This window comes from Melozone crissalis, unplaced genomic scaffold (genome assembly GCF_028551555.1).
Source record: "Melozone crissalis strain CALT ecotype California unplaced genomic scaffold, PUWL_Pcris_2 ptg000485l_1, whole genome shotgun sequence".
NCBI classification, from domain to species: Eukaryota; Metazoa; Chordata; class Aves; order Passeriformes; family Passerellidae; genus Melozone; species Melozone crissalis.
Window position 1 is genome coordinate 57,173 of NW_026536196.1, and position 14,226 is coordinate 71,398.

General features: G+C 57.4%; 2 protein-coding genes across 2 annotated transcripts; one reads left to right on the top strand and one right to left on the bottom strand.

Annotated features, from left to right (window-relative positions):
• Nucleotides 1-2,693: 2,693 nt before the first annotated feature.
• Nucleotides 2,694-8,558, bottom strand: NIT1 (nitrilase 1). Its single transcript, XM_054295057.1, has 7 exons — nt 8,515-8,558; nt 8,002-8,082; nt 6,516-6,785; nt 5,505-5,608; nt 4,861-4,994; nt 3,568-3,693; nt 2,694-2,981 (listed from the first exon to the last, which is right to left on the bottom strand). Coding segments are annotated over exons 1-7 (999 nt in total). The 5' UTR covers nt 8,517-8,558; the 3' UTR covers nt 2,694-2,699.
• Nucleotides 8,559-8,657: 99 nt separating this feature from the next.
• Nucleotides 8,658-13,749, top strand: PFDN2 (prefoldin subunit 2). The gene is given in 5 exon segments (XM_054295063.1): nt 8,658-8,737; nt 10,617-10,705; nt 11,730-11,787; nt 11,789-11,854; nt 13,507-13,749. Coding segments are annotated over 5 exon segments (450 nt in total). The 5' UTR covers nt 8,658-8,674; the 3' UTR covers nt 13,681-13,749.
• Nucleotides 13,750-14,226: the final 477 nt, after the last annotated feature.

Here is a 14,226-nt window from a genome sequence, read left to right on the forward strand (position 1 = left end):
GTCCTGTCAATTCCTCCTTGTGTTTACCATGTTTTCTTCACGTTTTATTTCTTTTTGTCCATTAAAAATGGGACGAAAAGGCAAAAATCCCATTGGTGCAACATGCTGGGATTTGGGGTGTGGAATATTCCAGAATTCCTCACTTTGTCCTGTCAATTCCTACTTTTCTTTGCGTTTTCCATGTTTTCTCCCTGTTTTCTTTTCTCCCTATTTTCTTTTCTTTTTTATCCATTAAAAATGATGATGGAAAGGCAAAAATCCCTGGGATTCGGGCTGTGGAATATTCCAGAATTCCTCACTTTTCCCTGTCAATTCCCCCTCGTGTTTTCCATGTTTTCTTCCCATTTTCTTTTGTTTTGTATCCATTAAAAATGCGATGAAAAGGCAAAAATCCCATTGGTGCCACGCACTGGGATTTGGAGATTGAGGGTGTGGAATATTCCAGAATTCCTCACTTTTCCCTTTTAATTCCTCCCTTTGTGTTTTCCACGTTTTCTCCCTATTTTCTTTTCTTTTTTATCCATTAAAAATGGGATGAAAAGGTAAAAATCCCATTGGGTGCAACACGCTGGGAATTGGGATTTGAGGTTTGGGAAACCCCGGAATAACAGAATATTCCAGAATTTCTCATTTTTCTCTGTCAATTCCTCCTTTTCTTTGTGTTTTCTGTGATTTTCCCCTGTTTCCTGTTCTTTTTATCCATTAAAAACAACAGGAAAAAGCCAGAATTGGGGATTTGAGGTGTGGGAAGCATTGGCAAGATGGAATATTCCAGAATTCGTCGTTTTTCTTGTCAAATTCTTCCTTCTTTTGTTTTCCATTGGTTTTTCTTCTTTTACATCCATTAAAAAGGGCCAAAAAAAAGGATTAAAAAAATCTCATTTTAAGAACCTAAGGGACACTGGTCCCTTAGAGATTTGGGGATTGGGGTTTTGGGATATTCCAGAATTCCTCATTTTCTTCGTCAAATTCTTTCTCCTTGTATTTTCCATGTTTTTTCCCCTCATTTTTCCCTCTTTTATATCCATTAAAAACAACAACGAAAAACAAATGGCAATTTCCCCCAAAATTCCCATTTTCCTCCCCAAATCCCTGTTTTTCCCCCCAGAAATTCCCATTTTCCCCCAAAACCTGATGGGGATGGAGTTTTCCCCATTTTTCTTGTTTTTTCCCCCATTCCCATCCAGCACTTGAGGGGTTCAGGGTTGTCCCCAATCCCTCCCATCCCAAAATTCCTTCACACTTTGGGGTAATTTCCTGGGATTTTTGTATTTTTCAAATTTTAATAGAAAGAAATTCCTCCCCCAGGACCCCCAAAAAAGCGGGGAACCCCCCAAAAAGTGGAAATCCCATTTGGGGATAAAAGTGCTGATTCAGTGCAAATTTGGGCTGATTTGGGGGTGAATTGATGCAGATTTTGGGGTGAATTGGGGCAGATTTGGGGCTGATTTGAAGCAGATTTGGGGTTGATTTTGGGGCAGTTTCAGAGCAGATTTGGGAGTCCCCCCAAAAAAGAAGGGGGACACCTTGTGCTGTTTCACTTTGGGGACAAAAAGGCTGATTTGGAGCACATTTGGTGTAAATTGGAGCCGATTTGGGGCAGATTCAGAATCAATTTTGGGCTAAATTGATGCAGAATTGGAACAAATTTGGGGCTGAATCAGGACCCCAAAAAAGAGTGGGGACCCCAAAAGGAGAGCAGGGAGGACACGTTGTGGCATTTCATTTTGGGGACAAAAGGGGCAGATTTGGGGCTGATTCAGGGCTGAATTGGTGAAGATTTGGGACTGATTTGGGAGAAGATTTTGGGGCTGGATTGATGCAGATTTGGGGCTGATTTGGAACCCCAAAAAAGAGCAGGGAGGACACATTGTGCCATTCCATTTTGGGGACAAAAGGGCAGATTTGGGACTGATTTAGGGCTGAACTGGGGCAGGTTTGGGGCTATTTTGGGGCTCAATTGGTGCAGATTTGGGGCTGATTTAGGGCTTAGTTGATGGAGATTTGAGGCTGATTTGGGACCCCCAATAAAGTAAGGGGACACATTATGCCATCCCATTTTGGGGACAAAAGGGGCAGATTTGGGTCTGAATTGGTGCAGATTTGATGGGGATTTGGAGCTGATTTGGGACTGAATTAATGCACATTTGGGATTGATTTCAGACTGAATTGATGCATATTTGGGGCTGATTTGGGTCTGAGTTGATGGGGATTTGGGACTGATTTGGGACCCCAAAAAGAGCAGGGAGGCACATTATGCTGTTCCATTTTGGGGACAAAAAGGGCAGATTTGGGTCTGAATTGGTGCAGATTTGATGGGGATTTGGAGCTGATTTGGGGCTGAATTGATGCAGATTTGGAACTGATTCGGGGTTGAATTGGTGCAGATTTGATGGGGATTTGGAGCTGATTTGGGACCCCAAAAAGAGCAGGGGGGACACACTGTGCCATCCCATTTTGGGGACAAAAGGGCAGATTTGGGACTGATTTGGGGCTGATTTGGGACTGAATTGATGCAGATTTGGGGCTGATTTGGGGCTGAATTGATGCAGATTTGGGGCTGATTTATGGCTGAATTGTAGGGGATTTGGGGCTGATTTGGAACCCCAAAAAGAACAAGGAGGACACACTGTGCCATCCCATTTTGGGGACAGAAAAGCAAACCCGGTGCAAACTCCGAGCGGATTCGCCCGGTGCCATCACGTCCCCGGTGTCCCCGTCGGTGTCCCCGTCAGTGTCCCGTAGATGTCCCCCCGGCGGTGGCCGTGCACGGGCAGCTGCCTGCGCACCTGCTCCAGGTAGGGCAGGTCGATGTGGGCCAGGCACAGCCCCGGCCCCTCGTGGCACTGTGCCACCACGGTGCCCCAGGGATCGGCCACCAGCGAGTGACCGAAGGACGCGCGGGCGGCGTTGTGGCGGCCGGTCTGCACCGCGGCCACCACGTAGCACTGGCACTCGATGGCACGGGCACGCAGCAGCACCTGGGGACAGGGGGACACTCAGGGGGACAGGGGGACACTCAGGGGACAGGGACACGGGGCACTCGATGGCATGGGCACGCAGCAGCACCTGGGGACAGGGGGACACTCAGGGGGACAGGGGGACATGGGGGGCACTCGATGGCATGGGCACGCAGCAGCACCTGTGGGACAGCAGGGTCACCAAGGGGGACACTCAGTGACATGGGCACGCAGCAGCACCTGTGGGACAGCAGGGACACTGAGGGGGGACATGGGCACACAGGGGTGTCACTAAAGGGGACCCAGGGGGCACTCGATGGCACGGGCACGCAGCAGCACCTGAGGGGACAGCAGCGTCACTGAGGGGGGCACAGAGGGCATGGGCATGCAGGGGTGTCACCAAGGGGGACAGTGCTGTCACCAAGGGGGGCACTCAATGGCACGGGCTCGCAGCAGCACCTGTGGAGACAGCGGTGTCCCCAAGCCCCCCAGGGAGTCCCCAACTCCTCCCGTTGAGTGTCCCCAGCCCCCCATGAGTGACCCCAACCCCTCTCACAGTGTCCCCAGTCCCTGCAGTGTCCCCAAGGCCCCCAGCGTGTCCCCTCACCTCCCAGTGCGCAGCTCCGGTGGGGACGGTGAAGGCCGAGGGGAAGGTCAGGATCTGGGCACCGGCCCCGCGCAGGGCCTGGGCCAGCTCCGGGAAGCGCAGGTCATAGCACACGGCCAGCCCCACCTGGGGACATTGGGGACATTGGGGACATTGGGGACACCTGGGGACAGCCCTGGGAAGCGCAGGTCATAGCACACGGCCAGCCCCACCTGGGGACATTGGGGACATTGGGGACAGCCCTGAGCATGGGGCCAGCTCTGGGAACTGCAGGTCGTAGCACACGGCCAGCCCCACCTGGGTGACAATGGGGACATTGGGGACACCTGGGGACAGCCCTGGGAAGCGCAGGTCATATCACACGGCCAGCCCCACCTGGGGACATCGGGGACATTGGGGACATTGGGGACAGCCCTGAGCATGGGGACAGCTCCGGGAAGCGCAGGTCATAGCACACGGCCAGCCCCACCTGGGGACATCGGGGACATTGGGGACACCTGGGGACAGCCCTGGGAAGCGCAGGTCATAGCACACGGCCAGCCCCACCTGGGGACATCGGGGACATTGGGGACAGCCCTGAGCATGGGGACAGCCCTGGGAAGCGCAGGTCACAGCACACAGCCAGCCCCACCTGGGGACATCGGGGACATTGGGGACATTGGGGACACCTGGGGACAGCCTTATGACAGCCAGGGCCAGCTCTGGGAAATGCAGGGCACAGCACGCGGCCAGCCCCAGCTGGGGACAGTGAGGGGACATTGGGGACACCTGGGGACATCCAGGGACAGCCCTGGGGACATGGGCAGGATCAGGGGTCAGGGCAGGGCCAGCTCCAGGACCCACAGCCTGCAGCCAATTCCAGCTGTTCTTTGGGAATACCAGGGGTCAGTGACGGCAAGGGACACCCAGGGGACATGCAGGGACACCCTGGGGACATTTGGGGACACCTGGGGACAGCCGTGGGAAACGCAGGTCATAGCACACAGCCAGCCCCACCTGGGGACATTGGGAACACCCTGGGGACAGCCTTGGGACAGCCCTGAGCATGGGGCCAGCTCTGGGAAGTGCAGGTCACAGCACAAGGCCAGCCCCACCTGGGGACACTGGGGACACCCTGGGACAGCCCTGGGGACACTTGGGGACACCCCTGGGCACTGTGAGGTCAGGGGCTGGGGTCAGCTCTGGGTACCTCAGGCTGTGACACAGAACCAACCCCAGGTTTTTTTTGGGAATATGTGGGATCAGTGAAGGCAGGGGACACTTGGGGACACTTGGGGACAGCAGGGGCCGTACCTTGCCCACGGGGGTGTCGATGGGGGGCAGCAGCTCCTGGCCGGGGTTGGTGAAGGAGCTCTCGCTCAGCGCCGGCTGCCCCGGCAGCGCCGCGTCAAACAGGTGCAGCTTGCGGTACAGGGCCACCAGCGAGCCTGGGGACATTGGGGACAGCCACCGGGGGGGTTGGGGACACTGGGGACAGCCACCACGGAGCCTGGGGACAGCCACCAGGGGGGTTGGGGACACTGGGGACAGCCACCACGGAGCCTGGGGACAGCCACCAGGGGGTTGGGGACACTGGGGACAGCCACCACAGAGCCTGGGGACAGCCACCGGGGGGTTGGGGACACTGAGGACAGCCACCACAGGGGGACTGGGGACAGCCATGGGGACATTGGGGACAGTGGGGACAGCCAAGGGTTGGAAATGATGCAGGTATGAGGTCACCACCACACCTGGGGACAGCCACAAGGATTGGGGACACAGGGACAGCCAGGGGGTGGGAATAGTGGGGACATGTGGTGACACAGGGACATCCAAGGGTTGGGAATGTCAGGGACACAGGGATTGGGGATCTGGGGGGCACAGGGGTGGCACGGGGTGGCACGGGGTGGCACAGGGTGACACAGGGGTGACACAGGGTCAGGAAGGCCGTGTCCCACCCGAGTTGTCCAGCAGCAGGTGACAGTTGTAGATGCGGCCGGTGCTGTCCCAGTCCTGGCCACGCTCGTGGAAACCCCCGAGGGACAGCCAGACGTCACAGTCCCTGGGGACACACAGGGACACTCCTGGGACACAGGGACAGGGCCTGGGGACACACAGGGACACTCCTGGGGACACAGAGGGACATTCCTGGGGAGACAGAGGGACAGGGCCTGGGGACACACTGTCACATTCCCTAAGGACATGTGGTGACATTCCCTGTGGACACACAGTGACACTCCCTAGGGACACACGGTGTCAGAGAGTGACATGGTCTGGGGACACATGGTGACATTCCATAGGGACACACATGGTGACATACATACAGTGACCACCTCTAGGGACATGTAGTGACATTCCCTGGGGACACACCAGCACATTCCCTGGGGACACACATGGTGACACTCGCTGGGGACACAGGCTGACATGGTCTGGGGACATGGAGTGACATTCCCTAAGGACACACACGGTGACATTCCCTAGGGACACAGTGCATTTCCTAGGGACACACGGTGACATTCCCTGGACACATACAGTGACGCACACACTGTCATTCCCTGGGGACACACGGTGACACACACACACAGTGACATTCCCTGGGGACACACAATGACATTCCCTAGGAACACAAGGTCCCATTCCCTGAGAACACACAGTGACATACACATGGTGACATTCCCTGGGGACACACAGTGACATTCCCTGGGGACACACAGTGCCATCCCCTGGGGACACACAGTGACATTCCTTAAGGACACACAGTGACATTCCCTATGGATACACGGTGTCATTCCCTGGGGACACACGGTCACACACACACACACACACAGAGTCATTCCCTGGGGACACACAGTGACACACACACTGTCATTCCCTGGAGACACACGGTGACACACACACAGTGACGTTCCCCGGGGACACATGGTGCCATCCCCCAGGGACACACACAGTGCCACCCGCGGTGCCCGTACCTGGCCAGCTGCCGGTAGCGCCGCACGGTGTCCCCGTGCAGGGGCTCTGCCAGCTGCAGGCTGTGCTGGGCGCTGTCCCCGATGAAGTCGAAGCCCTCGGGCAGGAACACGGCCCGGGCGCCCATGGCGGCCGCGCGCCGCACCAGGGCCGAGCACTGCTGCCAGTTGTGCTCCTTGTCCGCCGTGGATGTCACCTGCGCCACCGCCACCAGCCCGCCCGCGGGGCCCGGGGACACCGAGGGGGCTGGGGGTGCTGCCATGGCTGTGGGGCTGCAGGGAGGGGACATTGTGAGGGACACCGAGGGGTCTGGGGACACTGCAGGGGCTGGGGGTGCTGCCATGGCCACAGGGCTGTGGGGAAGGGACGTTGTGAGGGACAGAGGGACACCAATGGGCCTGGGGACACTGCAGGGGCTGGGGACACTGCCATGGCTGTGGGGCTGCGGGGAAGGGGACACCATGATGGACACGGGGACACCGAGGGGTCTGGGGACGCTGCCATGGCTGTGGGGCTGCAGGGAAGGGGACACCATGATGGACACGGGGACACCGAGGGGTCTGGGGACGCTGCCATGGCTGTGGGGCTGCAGGGAGGGGACACTGTGAGGGACACTAATGGGCCTGGGGACACTGCAGGGGCTGGGGACGCTGCCATGGCTGTGGGGCTGCGGGGAAGGGGACACCATGAGGGACACGGGGACACCGAGGTTCTGGGGACACTGACGGGCCTATAGGGACACTGCAGGGGCTGGGGATGCTGCCATGGCCACAGGGCTGTGGGGAGGGGACACCGTGAGGGACAGGGGGACACCAATGGGCCTGGGGACACCGAGGGGTCTGAGGGAGCTGCCATGGCTGTGGGGAGGGGACACTGTAAGGGACACGGGGACACCGAGGGGCCTGGGGACACTGCCATGGCCACAGGGCTGCGGGGAGGGGACATTGTGAGGGACAGGGGGACACCAATGGGCCTGGGGACACTGCAGGGTCTGGGGATGCTGCCATGGCCATGGGACACTGAAGGGACCTCAGAGGGACAAGGGACACCAATGGGCCTGGAGACACTGTCATGGCTACAGGACACTGAGGGGACCTCAGAGGGACAGGGGACACTAATGGGCCTGGGGACACTGCCATGGCTGTGAGGCTGCAGGAGGGGGACACTGTGAGGGACAGGGGGGACACCAACAGGCCTGGGGACACTGCCATGGCTATGGGACACTGAGGGCACCTCACAGTGACAGGAGGACATGGCCATGGGGCTCTGGGGAGGGGACACCAAGGGCACCCCATGGGCACTGGGGTCGCCCTCTTGGGGACAGGGACACCCCCCAGGTGACCCCATGGGGGGCAAGGTCACTCTTGAACCCCCCCCCACACACCTGGGGTCACACCCAGGGTCACCCTCAGCCTCCCCTTGGGATTTCCGGGGTTCTCCAAAGGATTTTTGGGTTCCCCCTGGGGTTTTTGGGGTTCTCCCCCGTACCTGCCCGCGGTGCTGGAGCTCTGGGGGGCTCTCGAGGCTCTCGGGGGGCAGCACAGCAGGGCCCGGGGGGCCACCCTCAGCCTGGGGGGGGGGGACACCCCAAATTGGGGAGGGGTCACACGGCTGGGGAGGACCTGGAACCCCCTAAAACTGCCCCAAATACCCCCAAAACTACCCCAAACACCCCCCAAAATGCCCCAAACACCCCCAAAACTGCCCCAGACCCCCTCAAACTGCCCCAAACACCCCCAAAACTACCCGAGACCCCCTTAAACTGCCCCAAACACCCCCCAAAACTACCCCAGACCTCCCAAACTGCCCCAATTTGGACCCCGAACTGCACACCCCCCAAAACTACCCCAGACCTCCCAAACTGCCCCAATTTGGACCCCGAACTGCCCCCACCCCCCCAAACCGTCCCCAACCCCCAAATCCCAGCACCTCTGCCCTCCCCCCATCCCAAACCCCTTTTTTCCCCCCATTTTTCCCCGTTTTCTTCCCCCGTTCCCGCACATTCCCCGCCGGCGGCAGCGCGGCCAAAGTCCCCCCCTCCAGGCGCTGCCCTCACCCAAGATGGCGGCGGCGCCGCCTCACCCGCACCCAAGATGGCGGCCGGAAGTGCCGGCGGCGCGAGCGCGGCGGGAGCGGAAAGGGCGGAGCCTCGCGGGACAAGATGGCGGAGCCGGGGAAGGGGCGAGGGGCGGCCCCGGCGGGGAAGGGGCTGAGCGCTGAGCAGGTCCGGGGGAAACGGGAACCGGGGAGGGGTCCCCGGGAGATGTGAGGGGAGGAGGAGTGAGGGGAGTGCGGGGGGAAGCGGAGCGGAGGGGAAGGTGGGGATGAGGGGGGGGCGCCTGTGGGAGGGGTCCCTGATAACGGAGGGGGGTTCCTGATAACGGGGAGGGGTCCCTGATAACAAGGAGGAGACCCTGATAATGGGGAGGAGTCCCCTAATAAGAGGGGACGGGTCCCTGATAATGGGATGGGGAAATGGAGGGGGGGGCCCTGGGCATGAGGGGGGGGGTTGTCCCTGATAACGGGGAGGGGTCTTTGATAATGAGGAGGGGTCTCCGATAACGGTGGAGGGGTCCTTGGTAACAAGGAGGAGACCCTGATGATGGGGAGGGGTCCCTGATAACAGGGAAGGGTCTTTGATAACAAGGGGTGAGATTCTGAGAATGGGGAGGGGTCTCTGATAATGGGGAGGGGTCTCTGATAATGGGGGGCTAGGATTGGGGAACGAGTGGGAGGCGCTGCTGTGGGGTTGGGGGGTTCCCCCTCATCCCAGGGGGTTCCCCAAGCCCCAGTGGGATCCCAATCCCAGGAGTTTATCCCAGTTTACCCCAGTTGATCCCAATCCAATCCCAGTTTACCCCAATCCAATCCCAGTTTACCCCAATCCATCCCATTCTGAGCTTTCCAATCCCAAGCCCAGTTGATCCCAGTCCAATCCCCTTCCCAGTTTGCCAATCCCAGTTTATCCCAATGCAATCCCATTCCCAGTTTAGCCCAGTTTAGCCTGGTTTATCCCAGTCCATGCCAGTTTATCCCATTACAAGTTCCCCAATCTTGGTTATCCCTATCCTAGTTTACCCCACACCATTTCTGGTCTGCTCCCAGTTGATCCCAGCGCCATCCCAGTCCCATGGCAGCCTCTCCCAGCCACCCCCCCCCCCGCCCCCAGTCTGTCCCAGTGGCTCCCAGTTAACCCAGTTCCCTTCCAGTCCCTCCCAGACCATTCCCAGACTGCTCCCAGTCCATCCCAGTCCCTAGCCCATCCCAACTTCTCCCAGCCCCTCTCAGTCCCATCCCAGTCCCTCCCAGTCCATTTCCAGTCCATCCCAGCCCGTTCCAGTGACTCCCAGTTAACCCAGTTCACATCCCAGTGGCTCCCAGTCCATTCCCAGCCCCTCCCAGTCGCTCCCAGTGCTATCCCAGTCCATTCCCAGCCCCCCCCCCAGTCCATCCCAGTGTCCCAGTTACCCCAGTTCCCATCCCAGTCCATTCCCAGCCTGCTCCAGTGGCTCCCAATTAACCCAGTTCCCATCCCAGTCCCATCCCAGTCAATCCCAGTGCCCCCCCAGTCCATCCCAGTGTCTCCCAGTTATCCCAGTTCCCATCCCAGTCCATCTCAGTGTCTCCCAGTTAACCCAGTTCCCATCCCAGCCCCTCCCAGTGGTTCCCAGTCCATTCCCAGTCCATTCCAGTGGCACCCAGTTCCTCCTCCAGTCCATCCCAGTGGCTCCCAGTTTGTTCCAGTTCCCATCCCAGTCCATTCCCAGCCCCTCCCAGTGGCTCCCAGTCCATTCCCAGCCCCTCCCAGCCCTCCCAGTCTATTCCCAACCCCTCCCAGTTCTTCCCAGTGGCTCCCAGTCCATTCCCAGCCCCTCCCAGTGGCTCCCAGTTACCCCAGTTCCCATCCCAGTCTATTCCCAGCCCCTCCCAGTGGCTCCCAGTCCATTCCCAGTCCTTCCCAGTGGTTCCTAGCCCATCCCAGTCCCCTCCCAGCGGCTCCCAGTCCATCCCAGTCCATTCCCAGTCCATTCCCAGTCCATTCCCAGTGGCTCCCAGCCCTCCCAGTCCATCCCAGTGCCCCCAGTGATCCCAGTTTGGCGCAGGTGGTGTCCCGGTTTAACCGCCTGCGGCAGGACCAGCGGGGTTTGGCCTCCAAGGCAGCCGAGCTGGAGCTGGAGCTCAACGAGCACACGTGGGTCAGGGGGCTTGGGGGGTTTGGGGTCGGGATTGGGGGGTTTGGGAGCGGGATTGGGGGGTTTGGGGTCGGGATTGGGGGGTTTGGGAGCGGGATTAGGGGTTTAGGGGGTTTGGGAGAGGGATTGGGGAGTTTGGGAGCAGGATTAGGGGATTTGGGGTCCAGATTGGGGGTTTGGGAGCAGGACTGGAAGTTTGGGGTCAGGATTTGGGGCTGGGACTGGAGGGTTTGTGGTCAGGATTGGGATTTGGGGGGTTTGGGGTTGGGATTGGGATCAGGGGTTTGGGGTCAGGATTGGGGGAGTTGGGGTAAGGATTGGGGAGTTTGGGGTTGGGATTGGGGTCAGGGGTTTGGGGGAGTTTGGGGTCTGGATCTGGGGGTTTGGGATCAAGATTGGGGGTTTGGGGTCAGGATTGAGGAGTTTGGGGATTGTGGATTTGGAGTCGGGATTGGGTATGGGATTTGGGTGGTTTAGGGGTTGGGATTGAGGAATTGGGGGTTTGGGGTTGGGATTGGGGATCTGGGGTCAGGATTTGGGGGTTGGGGGTCGGGATTGGGGGGTTTTGAGCAGGGATTGTGGGTTTGGGGTCAGGGGTTCAGGGTCAGGACTGGGGGTTTAGAATGGGGATTGGGAGTTTGAGTTTGGGATTTGGGATGGAGATTTGGGTGAATTTGGGATGGGATTTTGGGATCAGGATTGGGGTAGATTTGGGATGGGGATTTGGGGCAGATTTTGGGGTTGGGATTGGGGTGGATTTGGGACAGATTTGGGGTGGAGATTTGGGATATTATATTTGGGACAGGGGTTTGGGATCAGGATTGGGGTGGATTTGGGATGGGGACTTGGGGTCAGGATTGGTTGGATTTCAGATGGGGATTTTGGGGTGGATTTGGGACAGAGATTTGGGGTGGGGATTTGTGGTGTGTTTTGGGGTGGATCAGGGTGTCTTTGGGGTGCATTTGGGGTGGATCAGGGTGCCTTTGGGATATATTTGGGGGTGTATTTTGGATGCTGCCCCAGGCTGGTGATCGAGACCCTGCGCGAGGTGGATCCCACCCGGAAATGTTTCCGCATGGTCGGGGGGGGTGCTGGTGGAGAGGACGGTCAAGGAGGTGCTGCCCGCCCTGGAGAGCAACAGGGAGCAGGTCTGTGACCCCAAAACCTCCCTGGGATCCCATAAAAACCCAATGGGATAGCCCCAAACACAGTGGGATCCTGCAGAAATCCAATGGGATTGCCCTAAACCCACTGGGATCCCATGAAAACCCAATGGGATAGCCCCAAACCCACTGGGATCGCATAAAAACCCAATGGGATGGCCCCAAACCCACTGGATCCCATAAAAACCCAATGGCATGGCCCCAAACCCACTGGGATCCCATGAAAACCCAATGGGATGGCCCCAAACCCACTGGGATCCCATGAAAACCCAATGGGATGGCCCCAAACCCACTGGGATCCCATGAAAACCCAATGGGATGGCCCCAAACCCACTGGGATCCCGTGAAAACTCAACAGCGTATCCCAAAACCCACTGGAGAAACCAAAATCCCACTGGGATCCCATAAAAACCCACTGGGGGACCCAAAATCCTTCTGGGGTCCTGTAAAAACCCACTCAGATAGCCCTAAACCCACTGGGATCCCATAAAAACCCAACAGGGTATCCCCAAATGTGATGGGATGGCCCCAAACCTAATGGGATCCTATAAAAATCCTATCGAGTGAGAACCCAATTGGATAGCCCCAAATCCAATGGAATCCTATAAAAATGTACTGGGATAGTCCCAAATCCACTGGGACCCCATAAATGTCCAATGGGGAGCCCAAAAAATCTGCTGGGACCACCCCAAAAAAATCTCTCTGGACCTTTCCCCCCTTTTTTTCCTCTTCTTTTCCCCCTTTTTCCTTCATTCCCCCTCCATTTCTCCCCCACATTTCCAACCCAACCACGTCTCTCCCTTTCCCCCCATTTCCCCTATTTCCCATATTCCCAATTTTCACATTTTCCCCATTTTTCTCCCCAGACCTCCAATCTAACCAAGTCTCTCTCTTTTCCCCTATTTCCCCCAATTCCCATTTTCCCCGTTTTTCCCCCCAAATCTCCAATCTAACCAACTCTCTTTCCTTTCCCCCATTTCCCCCATTCCAAATTTTCCCCGTTTTTCCCCCAAATCTCCAAGCTGATTGATTCTCTCTCTTTTCCCCCATTTCCCCCATTTCTCCCGTTTCCCATATTCCCATTTTTCCAATTTTCCCCAACCCCCCCCCCCAAATCTCCACTATAACCAAGTCTCTCTCTTTTCCCCTATTTCCCCAATTCCCCCAATCCCCATTTTTCTCATTTTCCCCATTTTCCCCCCAAATCTCCAAGCTGATTGAGTCTCTCACTTTTCCCCCAATTCCCCCAATTCTCAAATTTCCCATTTTCCCCGTTTTTCCCCCCAGATCTCCACTCTTAACCAAGTCTCTCTCTTTTCCCCCATTTCCCATTTTTCCCATTATTTTCCTCATTTTCCCCATTTTTCCCCCAGATCTCCACTCTAACCAAGTCTCTCTCTTTTCCCCCATTTCCCCAATTCCCAAATTTCCCATTTTCCCCGTTTTTCCCCCCAGATCTCCACTCTTAACCAAGTCTGTCTCTTTTCCCATTTTTCCCATTATTTTCCTCATTTTTCCCATTATTTTTGCCATTTTTCCTAGGTTTTTCCCCCAAATCTCCAAACTGATCGATTCTCTCTCTTTTCCCCCATTTCCCCAATTCCCAAATTTCCCATTTTCCCCGTTTTTCCCCCCAGATCTCCAAGCTGATCGAGGCCCTGGCTCAGCAGCTGCAGGCCAAGGGCCGGGAGCTCTCGGAGTTTCGGGAACGCCACAACATTCGCCTGGTGGGGGAGGACGACCCCAAATCCGCCCCCAGGGACGGCCCCGAGGGGAACAAGGGGGGGCCCGGGGGGGTCTTGGTGTCCTGACCCCCCCCCCAAAAATTCCCAGAGGGATTTGGGGGCGTTTTTTGGGGGGGTTTGGGGAATAAACAGGAGTTTGGGACAATCCCCGGGTTTGGTTTTTGTGGGGAAAGGGGGGAAAAGGGTTTGGGGTGAGGGGAGGGGGAAAGGGGGAGAGCACCAAATGGGGGGGGGGGGGGGGGGCAAGGGAGAGCCTAAAAATGGGGGTGGGACCCTAAAAACTGGGGGGATGGAACCCAAAAAATGGGGGGATGGAACCCAAAAAATGGGGGAAAGGGGGACCCTAAAAATGGGGGGGAAACGGATCCCAGAAATGGGGGTGGGACCTCAAATGGGGAAAAAAGGAGATCCCAAAAATGGGGGGAAAAGGGACCCTAAAAATGGGGGGGTGGGACCCCAAAATGGGGAAAAAAGGAGATCCCAAAAATGGGGGGAAAAGGGACCCTAAAAATGGGGGGTGGGACCCTAAAAATGGGGAAAAAAGGGACCCTAAAAATGGGGAAAAAAGGGGACCCTAAAAATGGGAAAAGGGATCCCAAAAATGGGAGTGGG